The sequence below is a fragment of the Salvia hispanica genome, chromosome 4 (genome assembly GCF_023119035.1).
Source record: "Salvia hispanica cultivar TCC Black 2014 chromosome 4, UniMelb_Shisp_WGS_1.0, whole genome shotgun sequence".
Taxonomy (NCBI): Eukaryota; Viridiplantae; Streptophyta; class Magnoliopsida; order Lamiales; family Lamiaceae; genus Salvia; species Salvia hispanica.
The window spans coordinates 4153597-4174763 of NC_062968.1; the positions used below are offsets into that span (position 1 = coordinate 4153597).

The 21167-nt window shown below is 34.6% G+C and overlaps 4 protein-coding genes across 7 annotated transcripts; 2 read left to right on the top strand and 2 right to left on the bottom strand.

Annotated features, from left to right (window-relative positions):
* Positions 1-294: 294 nt before the first annotated feature.
* On the bottom strand, positions 295-9275 carry LOC125218502 (vacuolar protein-sorting-associated protein 33 homolog). Its single transcript, XM_048120181.1, has 22 exons — positions 9140-9275; positions 9012-9051; positions 8826-8906; positions 8315-8509; positions 8120-8230; positions 7958-8023; positions 7101-7208; positions 6959-7009; positions 6203-6259; positions 5704-5798; positions 5199-5250; positions 5024-5080; positions 4071-4133; positions 3881-3987; positions 2638-2760; positions 2469-2550; positions 2305-2375; positions 1558-1638; positions 1063-1120; positions 915-976; positions 693-786; positions 295-614 (listed from the first exon to the last, which is right to left on the bottom strand). The coding sequence occupies exons 1-22, from the start codon at positions 9190-9192 to the stop codon at positions 522-524; spliced, it is 1800 nt and encodes a 599-aa protein (XP_047976138.1). The 5' UTR covers positions 9193-9275; the 3' UTR covers positions 295-521.
* A 2776-nt stretch (positions 9276-12051) lies between these two features.
* LOC125218475 (binding partner of ACD11 1-like) lies at positions 12052-15697 on the top strand. 3 transcript variants are annotated; one of them, XM_048120147.1, is made up of 5 exons: positions 12052-12204; positions 14308-14411; positions 14512-14587; positions 14761-14844; positions 14922-15697. In XM_048120147.1, the coding sequence occupies exons 1-5, from the start codon at positions 12199-12201 to the stop codon at positions 15498-15500; spliced, it is 849 nt and encodes a 282-aa protein (XP_047976104.1). In that variant the 5' UTR covers positions 12052-12198; the 3' UTR covers positions 15501-15697. The 3 variants fall into 3 exon arrangements, with proteins under 3 accessions (XP_047976104.1, XP_047976105.1, XP_047976103.1); XM_048120148.1 differs by having other exon boundaries at positions 14925-15697; XM_048120146.1 differs by lacking the exon at positions 12052-12204 and having other exon boundaries at positions 14299-14411.
* An 874-nt stretch (positions 15698-16571) lies between these two features.
* On the bottom strand, positions 16572-17685 carry LOC125223451. Of its 2 annotated transcripts, XM_048126609.1 has the most exons (4): positions 17379-17685; positions 17268-17303; positions 17018-17180; positions 16572-16889 (listed from the first exon to the last, which is right to left on the bottom strand). In XM_048126609.1, the coding sequence occupies exons 1-3, from the start codon at positions 17602-17604 to the stop codon at positions 17053-17055; spliced, it is 390 nt and encodes a 129-aa protein (XP_047982566.1). In that variant the 5' UTR covers positions 17605-17685; the 3' UTR covers positions 16572-16889; positions 17018-17052. The 2 variants fall into 2 exon arrangements, with proteins under 2 accessions (XP_047982566.1, XP_047982565.1); XM_048126608.1 differs by lacking the exon at positions 16572-16889 and having other exon boundaries at positions 16895-17180.
* Positions 17686-19647: 1962 nt separating this feature from the next.
* On the top strand, positions 19648-20510 carry LOC125218427. The gene is made up of 2 exons (XM_048120092.1): positions 19648-19820; positions 20069-20510. Exons 1-2 carry the CDS (start codon positions 19696-19698, stop codon positions 20508-20510), a joined length of 567 nt encoding a protein of 188 aa, XP_047976049.1. The 5' UTR covers positions 19648-19695.
* Positions 20511-21167: the final 657 nt, after the last annotated feature.

Genomic DNA, 21167 nt, shown 5'->3' on the forward strand with positions numbered 1-21167 from the left:
GAGTATTTGATTGAGCTTTAGTCAAATGTTATTCGAAATATAAGCCCAACGAGTTAGTTTGACCAATAATCCATCGAGAAATCTATAAATAAGTAAAAAACATTTTCAAATGAATTAATTTCCCACAAATTTGAGTAATTCATGGGAAATTCGGTATAAGGCATATTCATGGAGTAATATTACACCAAATTTAAAGTTAGTAAAAAATACCAAATTCCGTCCAAAATTTGTGATTTTAGACATTAATATCCAATAAATTACAATTACAAGATCTAGTATTATGTTAAAACGATATCAATGCAAGTATCATAGTAAAATTGATTAGTGGTAATCATAGTACCAAAACCTTGACACCAAAAAACGCCTAAGCAGAATGGCAAAGAAGCATATATGCAGAACTCAATAGATAATCAATCACACACATCATAGTATGTAAGCTCAGATCTACAACTTGTATAAACAAACAAAGCCGTCTTGAGATGGAAGACACTCCTCCGGCGTGTCGAACGTCGCACGTCGCACTACTTATCCCAGTCACTTATGAAGGTCTCTATCAAGGTGCGTCCATTGACAACTTTGGTTATTCCTATAATCAAATCATACGCCATTCCTTCCTGCAGGAAATGAATCAAATCAGGTTAAAACTTTTAAATATGATTAAGCTCTACATATTTATTTTGCAGAAAGCATACCTGGGAACTGAGGAAACGGAGCGCAGATATCTCAGCGAATGTTACTCCACCAACAAAAACTACAAGGACTAGATCACGCCTTCCATTTGAAAGTCTAGAGGAGGTAAAAAAAATGTTGTTAGTTATAAAGAAGCACATCGAGCATTTGCATTCTGCCATTTGACTATTCAACGACTTAGTTATGCCAAACAAGAATGTTGTTAGTTAGAGGTTGAGGAATACTTCTCCGAACTGTTCAGCGATCCAGGTAGTGTATCATATGATGGGATGCTAGAAAATCCACCCTGGACAAGTATAGAGGAATCACTTTAGCTATTTTTGATATAGCAAAACCGAGAGATGACAAGGAGGATACGAGAAGATGACTCACTCTCTTGGTTTCCAACTGTGGACCAGGCAGCAGTTTCAGTATTTCTTCTAAGGAGCGCCTACAAGATAATTTTGCATAGAGACTATTAAAGAACAAAAACTGGGCAGGAAATAAATTAGTGCCGAGTACAACATAACTCCATAGTTGAATCAATATTGTTAGAATCAGATGTCATCTTCACTCAAAAATAGGAAGTATTCAAAAAACCATTTGATATGAACTAGGTGGCAGTAAATTGAGCAACTTATCATTACAAGAACCAGAAACCACGGGAAACTAGACAAATGAAGCCTGAAGAAAAAAACATTGTAAATATAAAAAAACATATCATTCACTATTTGTTTATTCCCCTGTGAACATAGTAAGCACATATTTAGTATACTCCTTATCATATTTCAACTGAGGGGGAGAAAATCCAACAACGAGAGAAACATAGCCTGCATAATAACATGCCAATGTTTTTCTAAAATAGGAGAACTTGGGATATAAGCTCACCATCCAGATCGTATTGCGTGCTGTACAAGTCGAATGCTGAGGGGTGCGTATCCAGAGAAGACATATGAAATATCATTCGGACTGACAAAAACAAGTTAACTGTCAGAAGAACGAGTCAGGAAATAAAGTCACTAAACTGCACTTATGTTCAATATTGCTCTTGGCTAAGCATTTAGCATTATCAGCATCCATACTTGAAAATTTTTTAAAAAGGATCCTTGAAACAGTTAAAAATTAAAAAATGGAAGACATCTGTTGCAGATGCAGAGGTAATAAACATGCAACGGAGCAAGGTACCATGCCATCTAGGAACTACTACATAGCAAGTGTCCTAGAGATACATGGAAACGAAGAAAATAAAAACAACAGAATCATAAGATGGTTCTAAAAATAGAAAATTGAAGACGTATATGACATAGTCAAAGATACTACTGCACATGCCCCGGAGCAATGTATGCCATGCTTGCTAGAAACTACGTAAGCAAATGCCCCAGAATAGCAAGATGTTTGCTTATCTTCACCATAAAAATAAGAAACTAAAGGGTAACGGTAAATTGATAGTCTGATATTTTAAAAAACAAGCAGTATTTAAGCCTCACTTAAATTACTATACCATCAATAAGCAAGAGTCCATAATAGGAGGCATCAAACATAGTTTGCGGATTACAAGCGGTTACACAGCACCAAACATTTAACATCACATTCTTATATGGAAGCAAGAAGTTTCACATATAGAAGGAAAAGTACTTAGTGGTATCTGTGTCCTCAACTAGAAGTTGCAAAGCACGTTTGATGGTCAGCCAGTTGCCTCTTGAGTCCTGGAAGACACAACAGAAAATAAACCATTTTAAGATTCTACTGAGGGATTAGTCTAGGTCATATGTGTGTGGATAGAAAATCCAAATTTAAACCTGTTTCCTAAGTAACCCTGCTTTCTCCAAGCTATCCAGTGTATTTATATGCTCAGGACCATAGCTTATAAGCAGCTCTCTCCTGATCCAAAAGTTCAAGATTTTAGATCAATTTCTACTTTCTTTACAAGTTTAAAATAAAATGAAAAACTCTATATGTACCACTTGCCTCAAATAGTCAAAATGCTTTTTTGGCAACCCTGAGTTGGTTATTGAAAATAAGATTAGAAGGCGTAGGACTTTCTCAAGAGGCTCCTGCTTACAAAGCAATTCTTCAATGTAATCAAAGCATCTGCAGTGAGATCATTATTTTGGTTTAATCAGATATTGGTAGCACATTGGCCTCAGGTAACAAGAAATGGAAGTAGGCATGTATAGTTGAAATCTGCAAATTGAAAGATAAATGAAAGTAGGCGTGTATAGTAGAGATTCTGTAATTAGGAGGAACTAGACATATGAACTTCAGGCCAAGACCCACTATGGGGACAGCAGGCGTGTAAGATCAGTTGAATATAGGATCTTTGAAATTGCACATGATGTGGAGATGAACTAGCAGAGATGCTTTTGAAAGTAGGCGTCTTTAGTAGAAATTCTGCAATTAGGAGAAACTAGACATATGACCTTTCGGCCGAGACCCACTATGGGGAGAGCACGCGGGTAAGATCAGTTGGAATATAGGGTCTTTGAAATTGCGCATGACGTGGAGAAGAACTAGTGGAGATGCCTTTGAATTGTTGGGCAGAAAACTAAGGGTCAGCAAAGTTTCATTCCAAAATCATCCACAAGAAGCAAATGATCGTAATAGATTATAGAAGTATATTAGTAATATAAAACAACACTAATCACAGGAAACGTTTCTTGCATTTATATTGTTGATTTCTAGTTTTTGAAATAAATTACATGATTTACAAATTTAAATGGCTCAAGAGGTCTGCTGGCTTAGAGCATAATATTACCCTGATCTAGTCACTTGAAATAAAAGAAAAGGTTCTCCATCTGGACCTAAATAATGTATATGTATACTATATAGGGGTGGGATCCAGTGAGACTTAGATTTAAAAAACTTAATGAGAGAGGGCCACTAATTGCACTCAATGTTAGGAAATAATGCCCAACATCTGATAGTTGCTCATGGCCATAGCTGACTGGATTAGTGTTTTGTGCCAGTAAGCAATCGGAAACTGGGAATGAGCTTCAAAAGTGCCAATTTATACCAGTGGAAAGTAGCTGATTCAGAATGGTAAGTATGTACAAATGTGATAAACTGACATTTGTCATGATTTATTTTTCACTTGATCTGCCCAAGACATTGAACTCTGTTGGTACACTATTTGATACTCCAGATTATATCTATGAAATGTACTTAGTAAAGCAACAAAAGCACCCACAACATGTTAAAGGTAATAGCATACATGTCATAGCTCTGAGCCTCCACGAGTGTCTGTTCCATATCAAGTCTCTCGGCAAATACCGATTTTGATGTAAATGTTGTCAAATGCTGAGCAAGATTTATGTGCCTCTGAATCGACAAAGAACTTTTTTTAGTTCAAATGCATCCAACGACTTTTCAACATAATCTTGGATTGTCAAAAAGAAACTCACAGTCATTTCCGGCAATGAGTTAAGCTTCTTCACAAAGTCCTTCAACTCAGACACAGTCTGTGTCTGCATACAGAGAGCAGAAATTAGTAAAAACTCATGCAATGTACTCAGTCCTTTGTTAAAATGGAAGGCAACATCTACAAATTTGATCAAAGTTGTGATAAATTTCTACATTACCATATACACTGTCAGTATTATACATATTGTCATGGTATGTCCACACCCATCTCTCCATATTTGTCTTTCTTATAAAACAACTTTTTTATTGAAAAAAGAAAGAAAATGGAGATTACATAGCAATGAGGAATCCCCAAAGCAAAAACAATCAAATTACATTCAACTCCAATCTCTAATGATGTCTGATGCAGAAAAGACCTAAAAATCATTGTAATTCGAGTGCCACTTGGCGATTTGAGGTACATATCCCATTTCTTATAATTGTATTCATTCGTGAAAGATTTATGATTTCATATCTCCATTTCTCATGTCATGCATTCTCCAGTCATTTTCTTATGTGAGTTCACATACATTATAATATTCAATTTTACATAACTGCACTTTGAAACTACCAAAGGAGAGGGAAATGCCATTGAATCTCGGTAAAAGAGAGTTTATTTTACATAAAACTTGAAAGTTTGCAAAAAGGATTTAATCTATAATAAACATGAGAAACAGTGACCTGTAAATATTTATACACTTGCAAAGATTTTTAATTCTGAATAGGATAAGCATAAGCCTCCTTCAAGAAAAAACAATTAAGGGAAAATTGGCTTGATGTTAGAGGTAATGTCAATCTTAGCTTGATGTGATATTAATTTAAAATCTAGGACAAAGATTAACCATTTCTTGTGCTTGAATAGTTATCAATAAGAATTCTAGGACAAAAGCTAACAATTGCTTCAAGTGAACAAATTAGACAAAAACCAGCTCAACAGGGGTTTTTGGCAACTTACAGTAGTCGAAATCTCTGTATAGTCCTGCTTCATGGATGTTGCCTTTTGACGAAGAACCTGAAACATGTTAAACATTGCAAGTTAAGCAGCAGAGCTCCACTAGTAACAGGAAAGAATGCTGTCAGAGCAATAATTGCAAAACACAAGCCCCTATGCTATAAAAAAATGGCTTAACCTGGACAACAACTTCAAAATTCAGATCCCGCGTCTCTCTGAATAATTTGTCACTGCAATGAAGGTAGCATGATGGTTTACAGGTTTATTGAAAATAGTACTATCACATATCACAAAAGATCATGATGGATACAGATTTTAAATGAGTAGAGTGAAGTTATGCACAAATATGGAGCAGGTAAAGAGAAGATCAAACCTAGGCCTAATATATCAGTCAATGGAAAATGTAATGAGTTACAGTCTTACAGAATGAGTGGGAAAGGAATAGAAGTTGACTAGAAGAAGGAAAGCGGGATAAGAAATGCATACTGTAGAATTTATAGAAATAAGTTCAGCTAAACTATTGACATCATGAGTTAGAGAAAATAACATAAAAACAATCAAAAGCATATGGATAGGGTCTGCACCCAAAAATCTCCCTTCAAATTGAACTGAGATTCTTCATTTCCAAATAAATTATGTTATAACAAGAACATGAGCTTCATCAACAACAAAATGTTGGTTACCTAGAATTCAGGGGAACCTTCACCTTCTTGCCTTCTTGCTGATTTCCCATAATGGCTGCATCTAGCTCCACAGCTCCATTTTTTACACCAAGAAACTGCAGCAAACCTATTAGAGATGGTTTATAAAAAAATACCAGAAAGGAAATAGAAAAAATGTCTATGCTATGCTATTGATAAGCAAACGCATAGAGCATGAAAGCTTTCTACATTCAGGTTAACAAGTTAACTCAATGACATCATGTGTCATAAACTTTCTAAATTTTAAGAACAAATAGTTTTCAAAAAGATTCTTCATAAACTTGCAATTTTCAAAATGAAAGCTACAGATTACATGGTCTTACAAAATTCAAAATGAAAGCTATAGACATCAACATCCTCACTTTAATTATGGTATCGCTAAACAAGTTGTGGTCATTAATATAAGACCGGGGCTAGTGTATTATTCTTGATCTAAAAAACTGAACATTGTCGCTAATTTCCTTCACACTTGCCATATTACCTCATCTATCAATCCCTCATATGTTAATTGAGTAAGCATAGGAGTTATCATGTCCACCTGCAAGAAGAAAATAACATATTCAAAATCGCAAAACCCATATATGTGTGAACTGAGAAAACACGATCAAGTATCATTGTATAAATTCACCTAAACTGATATTAATTGATAAAAACACAAGGGGACAGTTTAGAAAAGTCAATAACAAGTTGCTTCAAGATATAAGATGCAAGCCTACTTCCACTAAATAAATGAAAAGATATTGTTTATCACTTGCAAGCCTACTTACGCTAAATACGAAAAGCTATGTGGCAAACTATCCTGAATGGATGCATGCGGAAAATGTGAAGAGTGAAGAGGAAAGAAAGAGAGCTGTAAGCTGTTCTCTCCTTGTATAATGGACAAAAACCTAGGTACTGAAACTATCCATGCTTGATGAAGTAAAGGCAATAATAAGTTACCCAAAGATTTTTTGCAAAAAAAACCTTTGCATTGAATTGTTACTATTCGGAGCAAGATTAGTAACTTCACTTGCAAGTTGCAACTCACCTTTTAACAAGTAATATATGTTTCTTAGTGTACAAACTAATAGACAGTTAGCAGGAAGTCTAAGAATGTCCTGGACATCATTGAATCAGTTGAATAAGAAAATTACTCAGAATTGCAAAATTGCAAGACTCTAACTTTCGTTCATAAACTGGGAGATAGGAGGAGGGTACACCCGTACAAGGATAAACAAACAGAGGAAAGAAGGTTTACCTCTCTATCCAGAAGTACAACAGTATTAATTTCTGGAAGTGGAATGCCCATCTGTGGTTTTTTAGAAGAAAAGTCAGTAGTAGTTTACTTTTGTATGATCAACCAACTCTGTTGAAGAGGCATAAAAACAGAGGGAAAGTACATTTGAAGTATTAACAGGTTCTTCAGTTTGCATACGAGTCAAGATATCAGCAACACGTGCAGCTCCTTTCCCTTTGGCCCTAACATTTGGAATCACTCCACAAGAAAACTGCATTTTCATTCACATATAATCACAAAACAAATAGGAGAGCAAAAGAGAATGGAAAGAACACCTAACCAAAGTTAAAAATATACATTTATGGTGATAGTAGAAACACAAACAGTCTCACAAACTATAATCCAAAAAGACTGAAGCTCAAAGTAATACTCCCTCCGTCCCACTCAAGATGTCCACATTCTTGAGTGGCACAGGATATTAGGAATTGTTAGGTGGAGTAAGTAGAGAGAAAAAAAGGTAGTTGAATATTTTAATGAGGTGAGAGGAGAGAGGGATTTACTTCCAAATATAGAAAATGGACATCTTGAGTGGGACGACTAAAAAGGAAAGGTGGGCATCTTGAATGGGACAGAGGGAGTACTTTTCAATGAATAGTAATATTACGGAATATGAAAGTAATACCACTACAACTTTTATGTTTAAAAGTATTACCAATAACGAACTTCTTATATTTTACACTGGAAAACATTATACTCTTACCTTCACAAAAATATTATTTGGTGTTCAAAAGTATTACTTTATGGATCATTTTTGTGTTCAAAACTATTGTTTTTGTGCACAATATTACTTAGATTTCTCATATTAAATATTTTGTTCTGTGAGACCATCCCATGATACAAGCTCTTGTGACCAAACAGTAAGGATGATAATAACTAAAGTTGAAGAGGCTTAGTAATGCCCATAAGTTTTGAAGGCTCTCCAACACCGACAAACCATTTAGAACATTAAATCAACAATACCTCAAGATTGTGAATGGCTTTGGCAATATTCCAAAAAGCAGTTTCATCTCCTTCTACCAAACTCTCCTGTTATGCATATACTCGTAATATAAGACATGGATTCAATAGTTGAAGGAAATGACTGCTATTTCGAATTATAAATTTTTGGACATAATCCCATACTTTTTCAGTAAGGTCAAGTTCAAATGAAATAACATCCTCGTCAAGCGGGAGCATGTATAAGGAAAACTCCCCAATGTTCAATAGTTCGCGTACTTTTTCCTCTGCAAGTACCTATCGACAATCAAATATAGATAAGGGCCAGTGCCATAAGAAAAATAATACTTAAAACTTAGTGCTTTAATAAATGGTGCTTACATTTTCGCAAGAAACCAGTCTGCGTGGAACAAAGTAAAGATAATATTCTCTGTGAAGCCCTTTGGAGGTATCGTTGTGAATGGTGGAGCAGATGAATCTCATCAAATCGGGTTGAGCTCGAACAAGGAAGACCACTTTGGTTCTTTCCGTTTGAATTGGCTCAGCTGTTAGATGCCGCAATTCAGCACCATTTTCCTGATTATAATAATAGTTACCGCTACATCAATTTTCTAATGGAGTATTTGATTGGGACAATGTTCTAACTAGCAACCACGCAATTGCTATCAACTCTCAAGGATTCATCCAGTGCTTTCAATCACCATATTCTAACCATACACTATATGATTACAAATTCAGAAAGACAAAACTGCAGAGTAGTTCCATTTGATCCCTCTGGGTGAGTAAAGTGGATTCAAGTCATAACCTTCGACAGCTTACAGTTTTGGAGATGCAAAAAAAGATCCTAATTCTTAAAATCAAAAAAAAAAAAAATCAAACAAACGCGAAATACCTTTAGTTCAGAGCTCTGGACAAGCAGTGACAGTGCTCCACTAAGCTTCGGATCAATTACCAAACATTTATCTCCCTTTATCTAAACAGGTGGAATAAAATGGAAAAATTGATATCATAAAACAAATCCGTAAAAGAAAAGCCGTTGCACAATGATTGAAATATATCTGTAGTGCATAAAACTCACATCTCTGAGGATATTTAGCAGCTCCGTTTGAGCTCGTGTTCTGAATTCCAAGAACAAACACAACAAATCACTGATCAAAATCTAAGATATTTGATTGAAGCATTGAACAGAAAAACCGAATACCATACCGTATCTCAGTGAGATTTATGGGGGCATTCTCTAAATTGGGAATCTGCGACATTGTTAATCGTTTTCTCTCTTTCTCCAATCCCCCTCTCCGCCTTACAAAGACTGATTCTCGAGCTTTGTTGATCCAAAACCAGGTTTAAACCATTTTTGTATTTTAATATACGTATTACTCTATTTTTATTATGTTCATGATTTTATGCCGTTTTATTAATAATGTTTCTAATTTATTTTAAAGAATATGTCAATAGAGTTTAACATCTATATTAGAAAATAATAATCACTTAAAATGAAAAATAAAAGAGATGGTATTGAGACAACAAATTATTCCAACAAAATGATATACAGGAGTACTAGAATAATATTACCTAAATTAAATCACTTCATTAGTTGAGCTCGATATACAGTAGATCGATTCTGATTTATTAACTTAGTCCGTCATTTATAGTCTCATTTTGACTCGGTAAATTGTTTAATTTTATGAAATAAAATTAGAAAAATAGGTTAGTGGAAAATAGACCCTCACTTTTATATATTGATTTTTATAATAGAATGATAGGTGTATTTACCTAAAATAAAAAAAAACAAATAAGACTTTGCATCACTTACATTCCAAAATAGCAAAATGAGACATTATTTTACGGATGGAGGGAGTATATTTGTTTGAAAGATAATGAGACATGTGCTATGATACGCCGAGGTATCCTCAGCGCACAGGAAGGAACATAAAGTAGATGACTAGAGCTTTGCAATTTTCAAACTTCCGTATAAAGAGAAAGAAAAGGAAATATGAATCCATATTCTTTCTTTTGCCACAATGATAAAAACAAGAAATATATATAGGACTCTAAGCTATTATGACTTCTATATGATCCGGAAAAGAACTATTAAGAAAATCCGAAAAGAAGCTCATATTGGTGCTCACCTCACAAGGAAATAACTCAAAAAATGAACTAAAAATATATGCAAAGTAAACTAACTCAAAAATTAACTAAACAAAATCTCCATATCTTTGGGAGGGCCACGCGTCCTTTGCGGTCGGCTCGTGGTTGCTGTAGTTGCCGCCTGCTCCAGCCTAGGCGGCAACTCGATCCTCATCGGAGATGTTGATCCACGGCCAGCCTCCTCTGAGTCTATATCGTGCTACTTATTTACTTCTATTTTATTATTTTTATAATTATTTTAGATAAATCAACTCACTTGTTTATTGTATATTGTTGCTTATATTAAGAATTGATTCTATATTTTCATATTATTGGCTTAAGCATTTTGTCCCACATCATAAAAATCATAGAAATGGAATATTCCAATATTTGTGAACAAAATTAAAGTGTGCATTTAACTTTATTGTTATTTCATGTGAATTTTTACTGAAAAAGTTTTGAGATATTTTCTTAGGACTCTGGGATAAAATGACCGGCTCCATCACTGCGTACATCCACTAACCACGATCTAAATGACTAGCACCCTCAACAACTAATCCAATGACTTTTCACAAAGCATGAAGATTAGTTGTATATGGACAGCAGGAATTAACATTCAAGAGGCATTTTTAGGCAAGAAAAAAATATTACATGTAATATGGAGTTAGATAACAGTCTGTCAATTTCCACATTCCTACTTGGTAGCTTAGGATCTGGTTCCCTGGTTCAATAGATTGAATTTTTAGCTATGCCGGTGGTATCCATTGCAGCGTTTTCAATTTTCATGCTCTCTTTCTACCTCCAGTTCATATGACTTTTTTCATATGTTCTAGTTCAGTCATTAAATCGCCATAGCATCATATATGTAACAATTAAGCTCAAAAGAATACTCTAATTTCTCAAAAATTTACTCTTAACGGTTTAAAAGGAAATAATTTTCTACGGTCTAGCACACAAAAAACCAAATTAATCCGATCGATTAACAACCAAATTAATCTGATCGATTAACGTTAATAATGGAAAATATCAATTACATCAAAATATCAAATTTGGTAGTGTAAAAATTAAATAAGAAAAAGATGAAATTAAAGGCGAATGAGAGGGTCCTATTACTAATTTTTAGAATGAGAGATTACATTATAATTTGATGGGAAATTATGTTTTCAAAATTGGATCGGATCAGTCGGTTTCGCAAATTGATCCTTATTTCGATCCGATTCATACATACAAATAGTAGAGAAATGAATTGATATGAACTTAACAAATGACCGGTTTGATTGTGAATCGTTAGTTTGATTCAACCGTTTTTGTTAATTTTAAATATTTAGTTTGAAAAAATAATTTATGCCAAATAAATTTAATCTATTGACCACAGACAATATTTGAACCACCCCAACCACTTCACCATAAACATTTTGTAACATGATAAACTTTAAATATTAGTTTACATACATTATAAATGGTGACTCAATGCATCAACTTTGTCCCACACACCCCACAAAATCTAAAACACTGTAAATATCATATTATCCTATCAATCCTAATTACGATAAATAATAATGTGATTTTGTAGTAAATAGCATTCTAATCAACTACTAATTGATTTCTACTATACTCTAAAAAATTAATGCAATTTTTTTAAGAGAATAATAAATCTCCATAATGTTTAGAATACCATTATTGTACGGCAATACCACATGTTTGTGTTTTATATATAGAATATGTATTAAATTATATCATCCACTAAATTTTAATTATATTTGATTACTGACTTACTGTACTATTTAGATAATATTGAATGTATATTGCAATATTTTGGTCTAATTGGTAATCAAATATCAAATCAATTGAATTATGAACCTATTTTGTTGGTTAACTATTGAACACATTCAGATATCATATATGCATGTAAATCCATAAATACGTACATTTTGGGCAATTAAAAAGATTACTGATTTTCGAACACGCGGGCCCCAGTCTTTAAAAAGAATCAACGAATTTTGAGTTGCAATTCAGCTCCCGTCAACGCCCCCATCAATTCAGCTGTCGCCGGCATCTCTGCTTAAATCCCTATTCTACTCAACTTCACATTTTTCTTCTCATTACTTCGATTCATCTCTCTCTCTCGCAGCACCATCATGTCGGTAAGTTCGCGCATCAGCTTCTTCGTCTTGCTATTCTTCTCTTAATGTTTTTTTTAATCCGGATCGGTTGCTTGCATTTCGTGGTTAAGTGGTTATTTCTGTTGGATTGTATGTAGAATCGGTCGATCTGTTCGTCTGGTTTAGGTGGAATGTGTTAGGAACTTGTAATATGTAAATCAGGTGCTGATATTAATGAGGTGTTCAGCAGAAGTCATTTTTATGCGATTGTGGTTGTATTTTGGATCAATTTGATGTGATTGCGATTGTAATGTAGATTAATTTGAGTTCATTTGATGTGATTGTGGTCGTCATTTGGCTGTATTTGACGATGATATATGGATCTGCTGATAATAACTTCGATCTGCTAGGGAACTGGTGTAATGTGTTTTATGTCATTTTCGGATTCATGCTTTGACGGAAAACTCCTTGACCTTATTGCTTGAGTTTCACTGAAATGACTCAATTAGATGTGCATTTTGGCAAGTGAAGCCCTCTTTTTTGGATGTGAGAATCTGGGATATGTTGCTCTTTTAGGGTTGGTGAAAATGAATGTACAGTTATATTTTTCAGGATGGATACCCTAGCAGAGAAATTTAGATTCTGAATTACGATTCATTGCCTTTCTAAATTCAGACACTGCTGCCCATTCTGGAGTTTTTGTATTGCATCCATACCTTTCAGCATTGGTTTATAATTCATTTAGACAATTGTTGTGCCAACTATAAACCAGCCAGCACTAAATTGATGATAGTTAGGGAGATTTGTTCTTAACTTGCATTCCCAAAACAGGTAAGGTAGCAGCAGACTTAATTATGTGTAAGGTTTCCTAGGGCCCAAAGAAAGTAACTAGTTAGAAGCTAGTGGTCATGATATGAAAAGAAAGTAGTCCAACTTAAAATACTTGATAAGGCAGTGTTATCAAAGGTTGTATTATTCATTGGATGGGCACAACATAGATGTTACCATGTGAGTTAATAAGGCAGAACCATCAAGGCATTATTAATGGGATGGGAATTGGGAAAGATGTTACCAAGCAGATTATCTTTCAAAACCTTGAAAAGTTTTTAGACAGTTCAGATTCAAGTCCTTAAAATTTTCAACACAGTGCAGACTGATTGACTCTTTTACACCTCTCGTACTGCTGTATTCTCTAGTATTTCTGCACCCTCTCCTAATTCTTCTGAAAGCATGTTCTAACAGTTTTCTTTGTATCTTATGCTGTGATGGACCATTGAGAATCATCAGCAATTATAATTTTGGTTTAAGTTGATAACCAATGGTTGCGCAAATGTAAAATTTGCTTCTCATTAGCATTATGACTTATATTATTATTCATTCATGGCACCTATCAGTCATGAGTGTCCTTTGGTAAGACCAATTTTAGTTATGAAAAAAATATTACACGGTAACACGGGTATAGGATACTTAAAAACTTGAGCAGGAACAGAGCATTGGGTGATGGACAAAATGTATATGCAAAAATACACACAAAGTTTTGAACTACATTTCTATGCTGTAGCTTTTTTAAATATAAACTAGTGTTTCATCAGAATGCTCTGTACTTCTATAGGGTGACCCATGACAGAATTTTACCACTTCAGATTAAAAAAGTTGGCAACAGCTCAAAGGCTGTTTGGCCTTTTCAGTCAGTTTCATAGATGTAATGCATATACTCCTTTTCATATTACTACTTGTTAGTCATCAGCTGAAGATGACGAGTATATAAAACTATAGCTTCCTATCGTAAAAGTATTGGGAGTTAAGTACTCCACAATCTTTGAGTTGGTAAAAAGTTTCTTAAATGATTGACCATTCATGTATAGGAATCCACAATGAACTGCTCAAACATGTCAATGGAAAAGACCAACTAGTCACTGTTTTATAAGCCATTAATGATAAAATATTCATTAAACTATATAAATCCTTGGTTTAATGAAATATTGCCTGTGACCCAACGTAAATGTGACCTAGAATAGGTAATTACAATGCCAATGTCACATGCTATATGGATGGTCAGCTCTTGGGTATTACTATCCTGCACTTTGGGATCACGCGTTTCTCTAGAAGCAATTTACTAATATGGTTTACTTTTTTATGTCCCAGATAAAAACCGTCAAGGTCAGCAATCTGTCTCTTGGAGCATCAGAGCGTGATGTTCACGAGTTCTTTTCTTTTTCTGGTGATATTGAATATGTCGAGATGCGAAGGTTACATTAGTTTAATCTAGTGCTTTCATACCCTATATGTATGTGGTGTTCTAATGTGTTAAAAAATACTCATTGACTTAAATGGCCTACACTTATGTAGTGATACTGAGCGATCTCAAATTGCATTTGTTACCTTCAAGGATGTGCAGGGAGCAGAGACTGCAATCCTTCTCTCGGTGATTCTCTCTCTCTCTCTCTCTCCCCTTGTGACCTTTGTACTTTCTCTATCTTTCCATAATGTTGTATCTAGACTAACCAGTAAACACCGGCACAAGCTATTTTTATCCATCAATTTCTTCCACAAGCATGCCCTTTTATTTGTTACTATATCTTCTTTCTTGGTTATCAGGGTGCAACAATCATAGACATGACTGTGGAAATTAATCCAGAGCCGGATTACAAGCTTCCTCCTGCTGCTTGTGCACCACCGCTGGTAATGACTAATGCATTTGCAACTTGTGTACTCTGTAACTACATTACATAAAGCCTTTTTTAACCTCCCACAAATAGCAGCAATCAGACAAAAAAACTGGAGGGGGTTCTGAATCTGCATTGCAAAAGGCAGAGGATGTTGTGAGCAGCATGCTTGCAAAGGGTTTCATCTTAGGTAAAGATGCTGTTAACCAAGCAAAATCTTTTGACGAGAAGCACCAATTGACCTCCACAGCAAGTGCCAAAGTTTCGTCAATCGACAAAAAGATTGGGCTGACTGAGAAGATAACGATTGGAACTTCCATTGTGAATGATAAAGTGCGGGAAGTGGATGAGAAACTGCACGTTTCCGAGAAAGCAAAATCAGCATTAGCTGCAGCTGAGCAAACAGTTAGTAATGCTGGATCTGCTATTATGAAGAATAGATATGTTCTTACCGGCACTACATGGGTAACTGGTGCTTTTAGCAAAGTGACCAAGGCTGCTGGGGAAGTTGGCCAAAAGACGAAGGAGAAAGTTGGGATTGTTGAGGACGAGCAGAGAAGGAAAATGGTGGATGACTTCGCGCAGGTTCATTTATCAGAGTCTCCTAAAGCTTCTGATTCTGCAGAGCTGCATCCTTCCAAGCCTGCTCCTGTACAAGGTTTGATTCTCTGATTGGCCTCCTAAACACTTTCGTGATCCTTGTGTTGTGCCGTCTGGTTCTGATTCTGAGAATAGGCTGAAATGGTGATCTTCATTCTTGAAGGATTTTGCTTCATTTTATATGTCGTTTGTTGTTTCATACATATATACACATCAAGTGAAAACTGAAAATATCAATAGTTGATGCATGGACTAGTTTGATTCTTGAATTGATATGTTGGTTCATTTTATTTCTTGAATTGATTTGTTGGTTGTGATTTTGGTGCAACTACCAGAAGTCATTTCATAAAAAAAGTAATTACGAAAAAGAGGAAACAATGCACTACGCATTTTGGTACCTAAACTGTGCTCCCTCGAAATTTATATGATTCACCCAAAAATCAAGATTGATTGACTTTTTGAAAGTCAAATCTATTTTTAAAAATCGAGTCAAAGGCCCAGATATAATTCTATGATAAATACTTGGCCCACTTTCATACAAAGTTGGGCAATGCCCTACCACAGAATCAGGCCCAATTTTTGTGTACTAATTCAATAATTGTATCTTATTGTATGCACAAAGATACAATGATAACAGTAGGTAGAATAGAAATGTAGATTTATACTACTGTATAACTTACAAAAATAAGTGTATATATTTTTCCTAACTGGGGAGATATCATTTTCGCTCTTTATTTTAATACATAAAAATGAGTATATGTTTTTCTTAAATGGGTAGATATCATTTTCGCTCTTTATTTTAATAGGGATCTAATTCCCACCATTAAGTTTACCAGAAAAGAAAAAGTAGTATTTATGTACATGTTTTAACAACTCAAAATAAAGATTATGGGCTGTACTAGAAATTAAAACTTTTATGGGGTCCAAACTGTTACTTATCGTTAATATTGGTGCAAAATTTTTGTATTTATAATTACAACTGGCAAAGTCCAACCGCACCACGAGGTTCTGCTACTGAGTAACGGTCCTATTCCAGCTGTTTTCCATTTTCAAACCCCACCCTCTTTATTTTTACGTTTCAACATGATTCTTCAAGTATTAAAGTCATACCCTATGCTTTTGTCAAAAGAACAGATCATAATATTATCTGAATATTTCTTTATTTCTTTCCAGCAGCTTCTTCCGAAAGACACGTTATCATATCATAAATTTCACTTTTCTAAGCTAAAATACTTTATCCGAAGTACTACTATAATCCGGATTAAATATAATTACTTAATTCAAACAATGAAAAATTGACATCATGAGACCAATTATAAAACTATTGCTGTCGTTACACCTAATGAATAAAACAGATCACATTATTGATCATCAATCAGTAAGCAGAAAAGAGATTCCAATATTAAACAACCAGTATTTCCCTTGTCTTTTCATATAATGTTGCTCTCAAATTATATCCACCTGTATAGAAAAATTACTGTTCATATTAGATAGGCACAACAAATAAATACACGTGTACAAATAGTTATAATCGCCAATAAATTCACATTAGAAATTAAGACGAAAAAAAAAGGAAAAAAAAATGGCACCGACGGTAGTCAAAATCAAAATCCAAACGTTGTAACTAAAAATGAGGGATTTTGCGGTGGAGGCGCCGCTGCTTGGCCTCCTGCTTCAAGTTCTTCAAGCTCCGCACGGCCAATATATCCCCTTTCTGAATCTCCAATATTCCTTGCAATTCCGATATATTTTCTACACAAATCAACAAAATTATTCAGCTTTGAGCAAACTAGCAAAATCGATCGACAATGGAAGGAGAAATCAGGAATTGATGCCTACCAGCAGGGTCTGAAATGGTCTTCACGCCATTGAACTCTGAACAAAACAAAAACACAAGTTTATCAGAAATGATAATTGAAAATGTGAATTAGGAAGGGAGAAGAGAAATACCGTTGAGAGAGGGGTTGTGGGAAGAGAGATAGAGAATGAGGAAACAGAGGAGGGTGAGAAGAGGAATGAGGTGAATGTAGGAGTGAGGCGCGGCGGTTTTGGGATTGAGCTTCTTGAGCTCGCATTCTTCATCTCCGTAGAGAGCAGTTTGTGGTGAAATTGAAGAAGATTGGGATTCATCTTTCACGAGCTTCGAAGAGGGAGAACCCAGTGATTGCCTCTGCATGTTTTAGAGAGAGAGAGAGAGAGAGTGCTGGCTCTTGTTTTTGTTGTGAGAGCTATATTTGTTTTTGGTAGGGACTTGCTGTAACCCAATCTATTTAATTCGTCCCATAAAATATTGTGCATACGCTGTCTTGTTATAAATTGCCATTCAATAAATTTAGTTGGATGTCTGTATAGTTGTTATGAGTAACAACTTAATAAATCAAGTGTGGATTAAAGAATTAAGTGTAAATTGAGTATAAAAAATTGAGCATTTATCTAGGCTCTTGCTTTAAAGTTTAAATAACTGAAAATAGGGTTACTCTATTAACCGAAAATCGGACCAAATGACTTTAATTATATTAAACTAATAAGTCAAATTTATTTATTAACAAATCCTAATTAATTTTAACATGGATTAGAAATTTAGAATATTATGTCTACATTGGATGCAAACAATTCTCTGTCTTGTAAATAAAATGTGACATTGGGCAGTTCGAATTGTTTTTTATTTCTCTGTTAAAAAAGCAAAAAAGAGGCGTAATCAAGGGTAAAACGAGGGTCCATATAAGAAATTCCTTAGCTTATGGTCTAAGCTAAATTCAATGAGTCACAATGTCACTAGTGAATGCGTTATAGAGTAAAACAAAGAGTATTAATTATGCTAATTTTAAATAAAATGGACCAAATCATAGTTAATTAAATGCAACCGTGTGACTCTACATAAAATGCGCGTACAACAGCGGCTAATTTCTACACCATTTTTTCAATTAACTATTTATATAACTGTAATACATGGTGTTCAAAATGATGTAGCTAGTATGTTTTATACAATGATTCGCTCTTTGTTCATGATCACATTTTAATGTAATGCAAACTTAATGCCTTCAAATTTCTAAGAAATAGCGGAATGCTTATGCAGTATGCCCCATCAAAGTCGTCGCAATTGATCAACGATGGCATCTCAATATTTTTATTTGCGCAAAAATATGCTTGATATGCTAAGTTTTTGGTAACAAAAAAATAATAATAATAATTTGAAAAATTATTACCTTTATCTATGGTATAAGTTACATTTTGCAATTTCACAACGTTTGATGTTAAAAGTCTCGCATTTCTCATGTAATCTAAATGAGACGTTTGAAAGATAGTGATTTCACATGCAATGTTGAAAGAGAGATATTAGTGATTAGTGACATTCATGCAATGTTGAAAGATAGATATTAATAGCAAACTGACCTAATGATGAGCTAATAAACAATTAATTAATCTAAAAACTCACGTATATATTGACATTAAGTGAATATATACAAATGACGTTTGACATGATCTAGTTGATCACGGAATATTGTCAATTATTCAAATAAATTGTATGGAATTCTGTCATCAGAGAAACTACTGTAAACACAATTAAATACTCCCTCCCCACATGCAGTTCTAGATACCAAATTCGATTGTAATAACAAGAAAAAATGACAGAATTTTCAGTTTGATTGCCTTGACAGTAGCAGAATTTGTCTCTTTCTTGTCTGAGCATTTTATTTTCCTTTTACAGATTTTTTTGAACCATATTTATTATTAAAAAATATCGTATTTATGTTCTTGGAAAATTGATTTAGTTATGAATTGTGGATACAGGAGCCCAAACCTTGGACTCCTCCCTAACAAATTTAGGTTTGGTTGTTTAATTGGGTACTCGATTGAACCCCAAATCTTCATCTTTAGTCATGAGTCACAATAAATGAGCAATGCGTGTAAATCATACTTACTAATGTTTACTTATATTTATGAAATCTATGATTGATTAATTGTGGCTTTTAATTTCTTGCTAACTAGTAGTATATTGCATGGGAGTGAAAACTAGTTATGACCTAATATCAAAGTCTTATTTCCTCATTATGAAAATTATGTTGGAGTAAAACTATGCACAATGGCAAACGCAAAATAGATTTATGTTTATTGCACAGCATCTTAAAATTACATACGTTAACGATCCATTTTTTCTTCGCATGTTGCTTTGAATCGAGAGGCATCAAATTTCTTGCGCTAAACGAAACATTTTCAATTAGGCTATCGCTTTTGAATCGATAAAGGAGAAGAGTGTTGAGGCAAAATGGTGTTATGGGAAATTACATTGGGAACGGCCTATTTTTTAGGTCTTAAACGAACCTACAGGCTTGCTCTCAAAATCCAACGGAACCTCATCAAACGCCCTGCGATTCGCCAATTTCTTCATAGGTATTTTTTAATTACTTTATTGTTTGGTGTATCAATTTTTTTTAATTGGCGATATAGTCTCTTATGTTTTTTACGAATCTGTATGAAAATTTGGATGAGATCTTGCGTGTAATTTTATCCAATTATTATTGTGCATTTGTTATTTCTCTGCTGATCCATAAAATGATAGTCATTTGTATTATACAAGTATGATGTGAGCATTTTGGTTTATGGACTGAGGATTTTTCTTATGTTGACTTGCATTATAGACGAACTCGAACTGTGTTTGATGGGGCGGTTAGTGTTTATCGCACGATACAAGAGAGGGATATTGAAGTTGGTCGGAACCTTGGCAACCGGATTCTCCGGTGGCTTGATAGAATGAAGCCTGAAGCTCAGATCAGAGGACAATCTCCACCACCCCCTAAAATAAACAGCAACACGACAAATCAGTTGAACAATCAGCCAAAACCTACGGATAAAAAATCAGATAGACATCTATTCACTGCTTCTCGATCTATCTTACCTAAAAACCCTACCATCGCGATGATGATGCAGCCAGCAAGGTCTATTGGACATAATACACAATATAGGCAATATGGTGCTGCTGGTTTAGAGCTTTTCAGTTTTGGCCCTACTGGAGTGCTCACTGGAGTATGTATCACTAATATCCTTCAAGACTTGAGATCCAAGAAAATCTTGAAAAGGTAGGACTCGAAATTCCAGGATTTTGTTCTGCTCTAGCTGGAAGCTGGAATTATTTGTTATTCTTAGTGATCTAGTTTGCATTTTTTACACAATCTTGTTTGGGATCATACTACCTTTGACTGGCAACCTTGTTGTGCATGGACAATCATGCCACTACTTTGAACATGCTTGGCCATTGTATATCTCGAACGTTGTTTGTGCTGAAAGTCTTTTCTTGCTCAAAAATCTACCCCTGGTTGTGCATAAAATCATGTTTGTATGTGTGCGTTAGTCTTTAATTTGATACTCGGGATCCTCTGTCCACTTTTTTAGTAGGGATGTAAACAAGTCACCGAATGCTGGCAGGTTCTCGGGCTCGATTCTACTACCTTTCCTTTTCATGCTCGAACTACTTTGACAAATAATAAACTATCTCGAACTTGCCGCCTTGTCAAGTAATCAACTACAACGTGTTTGACTTCGTAAAAAGGTTTGTTTTGAATTTTGATAAGATGTTACTCGAACTTGGCTCGTAAAATACTCACTCGAATGCTAGAGCTCCTTCAATTACAACCTGAGTGATTTTATTTGAACTAGTATTTGATTATGAACATGTATATTGACATTTGAAATTGTTTACATTTGGAAATTATTTTACTCGCCTTTATGAGGCTCTTGCTA

Excerpts from the sequence above, each read along its gene's own strand:
- LOC125218502 (XM_048120181.1), bottom strand. The coding sequence starts at position 9,192 with ATGTCGCAGATTCCCAATTTAGAGAATGCCCCCATAAATCTCACTGAG. Across the intron at positions 2,761-3,880 it reads GAGGCTCAGAGCTATGACAT|ATGCTTTGATTACATTGAAG; the intron begins GTATGCTATTAC and ends ATCTCACTGCAG. Across the intron at positions 2,376-2,468 it reads CAGGGTTACTTAGGAAACAG|GACTCAAGAGGCAACTGGCT; the intron begins GTTTAAATTTGG and ends TGTGTCTTCCAG.
- LOC125218475 (XM_048120146.1), top strand. The coding sequence starts at position 14,299 with ATGTCCCAGATAAAAACCGTCAAGGTCAGCAATCTGTCTCTTGGAGCA. Across the intron at positions 14,412-14,511 it reads GAATATGTCGAGATGCGAAG|TGATACTGAGCGATCTCAAA; the intron begins GTTACATTAGTT and ends ACACTTATGTAG. Across the intron at positions 14,588-14,760 it reads AGACTGCAATCCTTCTCTCG|GGTGCAACAATCATAGACAT; the intron begins GTGATTCTCTCT and ends CTTGGTTATCAG.
- LOC125223451 (XM_048126609.1), bottom strand. The coding sequence starts at position 17,604 with ATGCAGAGGCAATCACTGGGTTCTCCCTCTTCGAAGCTCGTGAAAGAT. Across the intron at positions 17,304-17,378 it reads CCACAACCCCTCTCTCAACG|AGTTCAATGGCGTGAAGACC; the intron begins GTATTTCTCTTC and ends TGTTTTGTTCAG. Across the intron at positions 17,181-17,267 it reads GACCATTTCAGACCCTGCTG|AAAATATATCGGAATTGCAA; the intron begins GTAGGCATCAAT and ends TGATTTGTGTAG.
- LOC125218427 (XM_048120092.1), top strand. The coding sequence starts at position 19,696 with ATGGTGTTATGGGAAATTACATTGGGAACGGCCTATTTTTTAGGTCTT. Across the intron at positions 19,821-20,068 it reads ATTCGCCAATTTCTTCATAG|ACGAACTCGAACTGTGTTTG; the intron begins GTATTTTTTAAT and ends CTTGCATTATAG.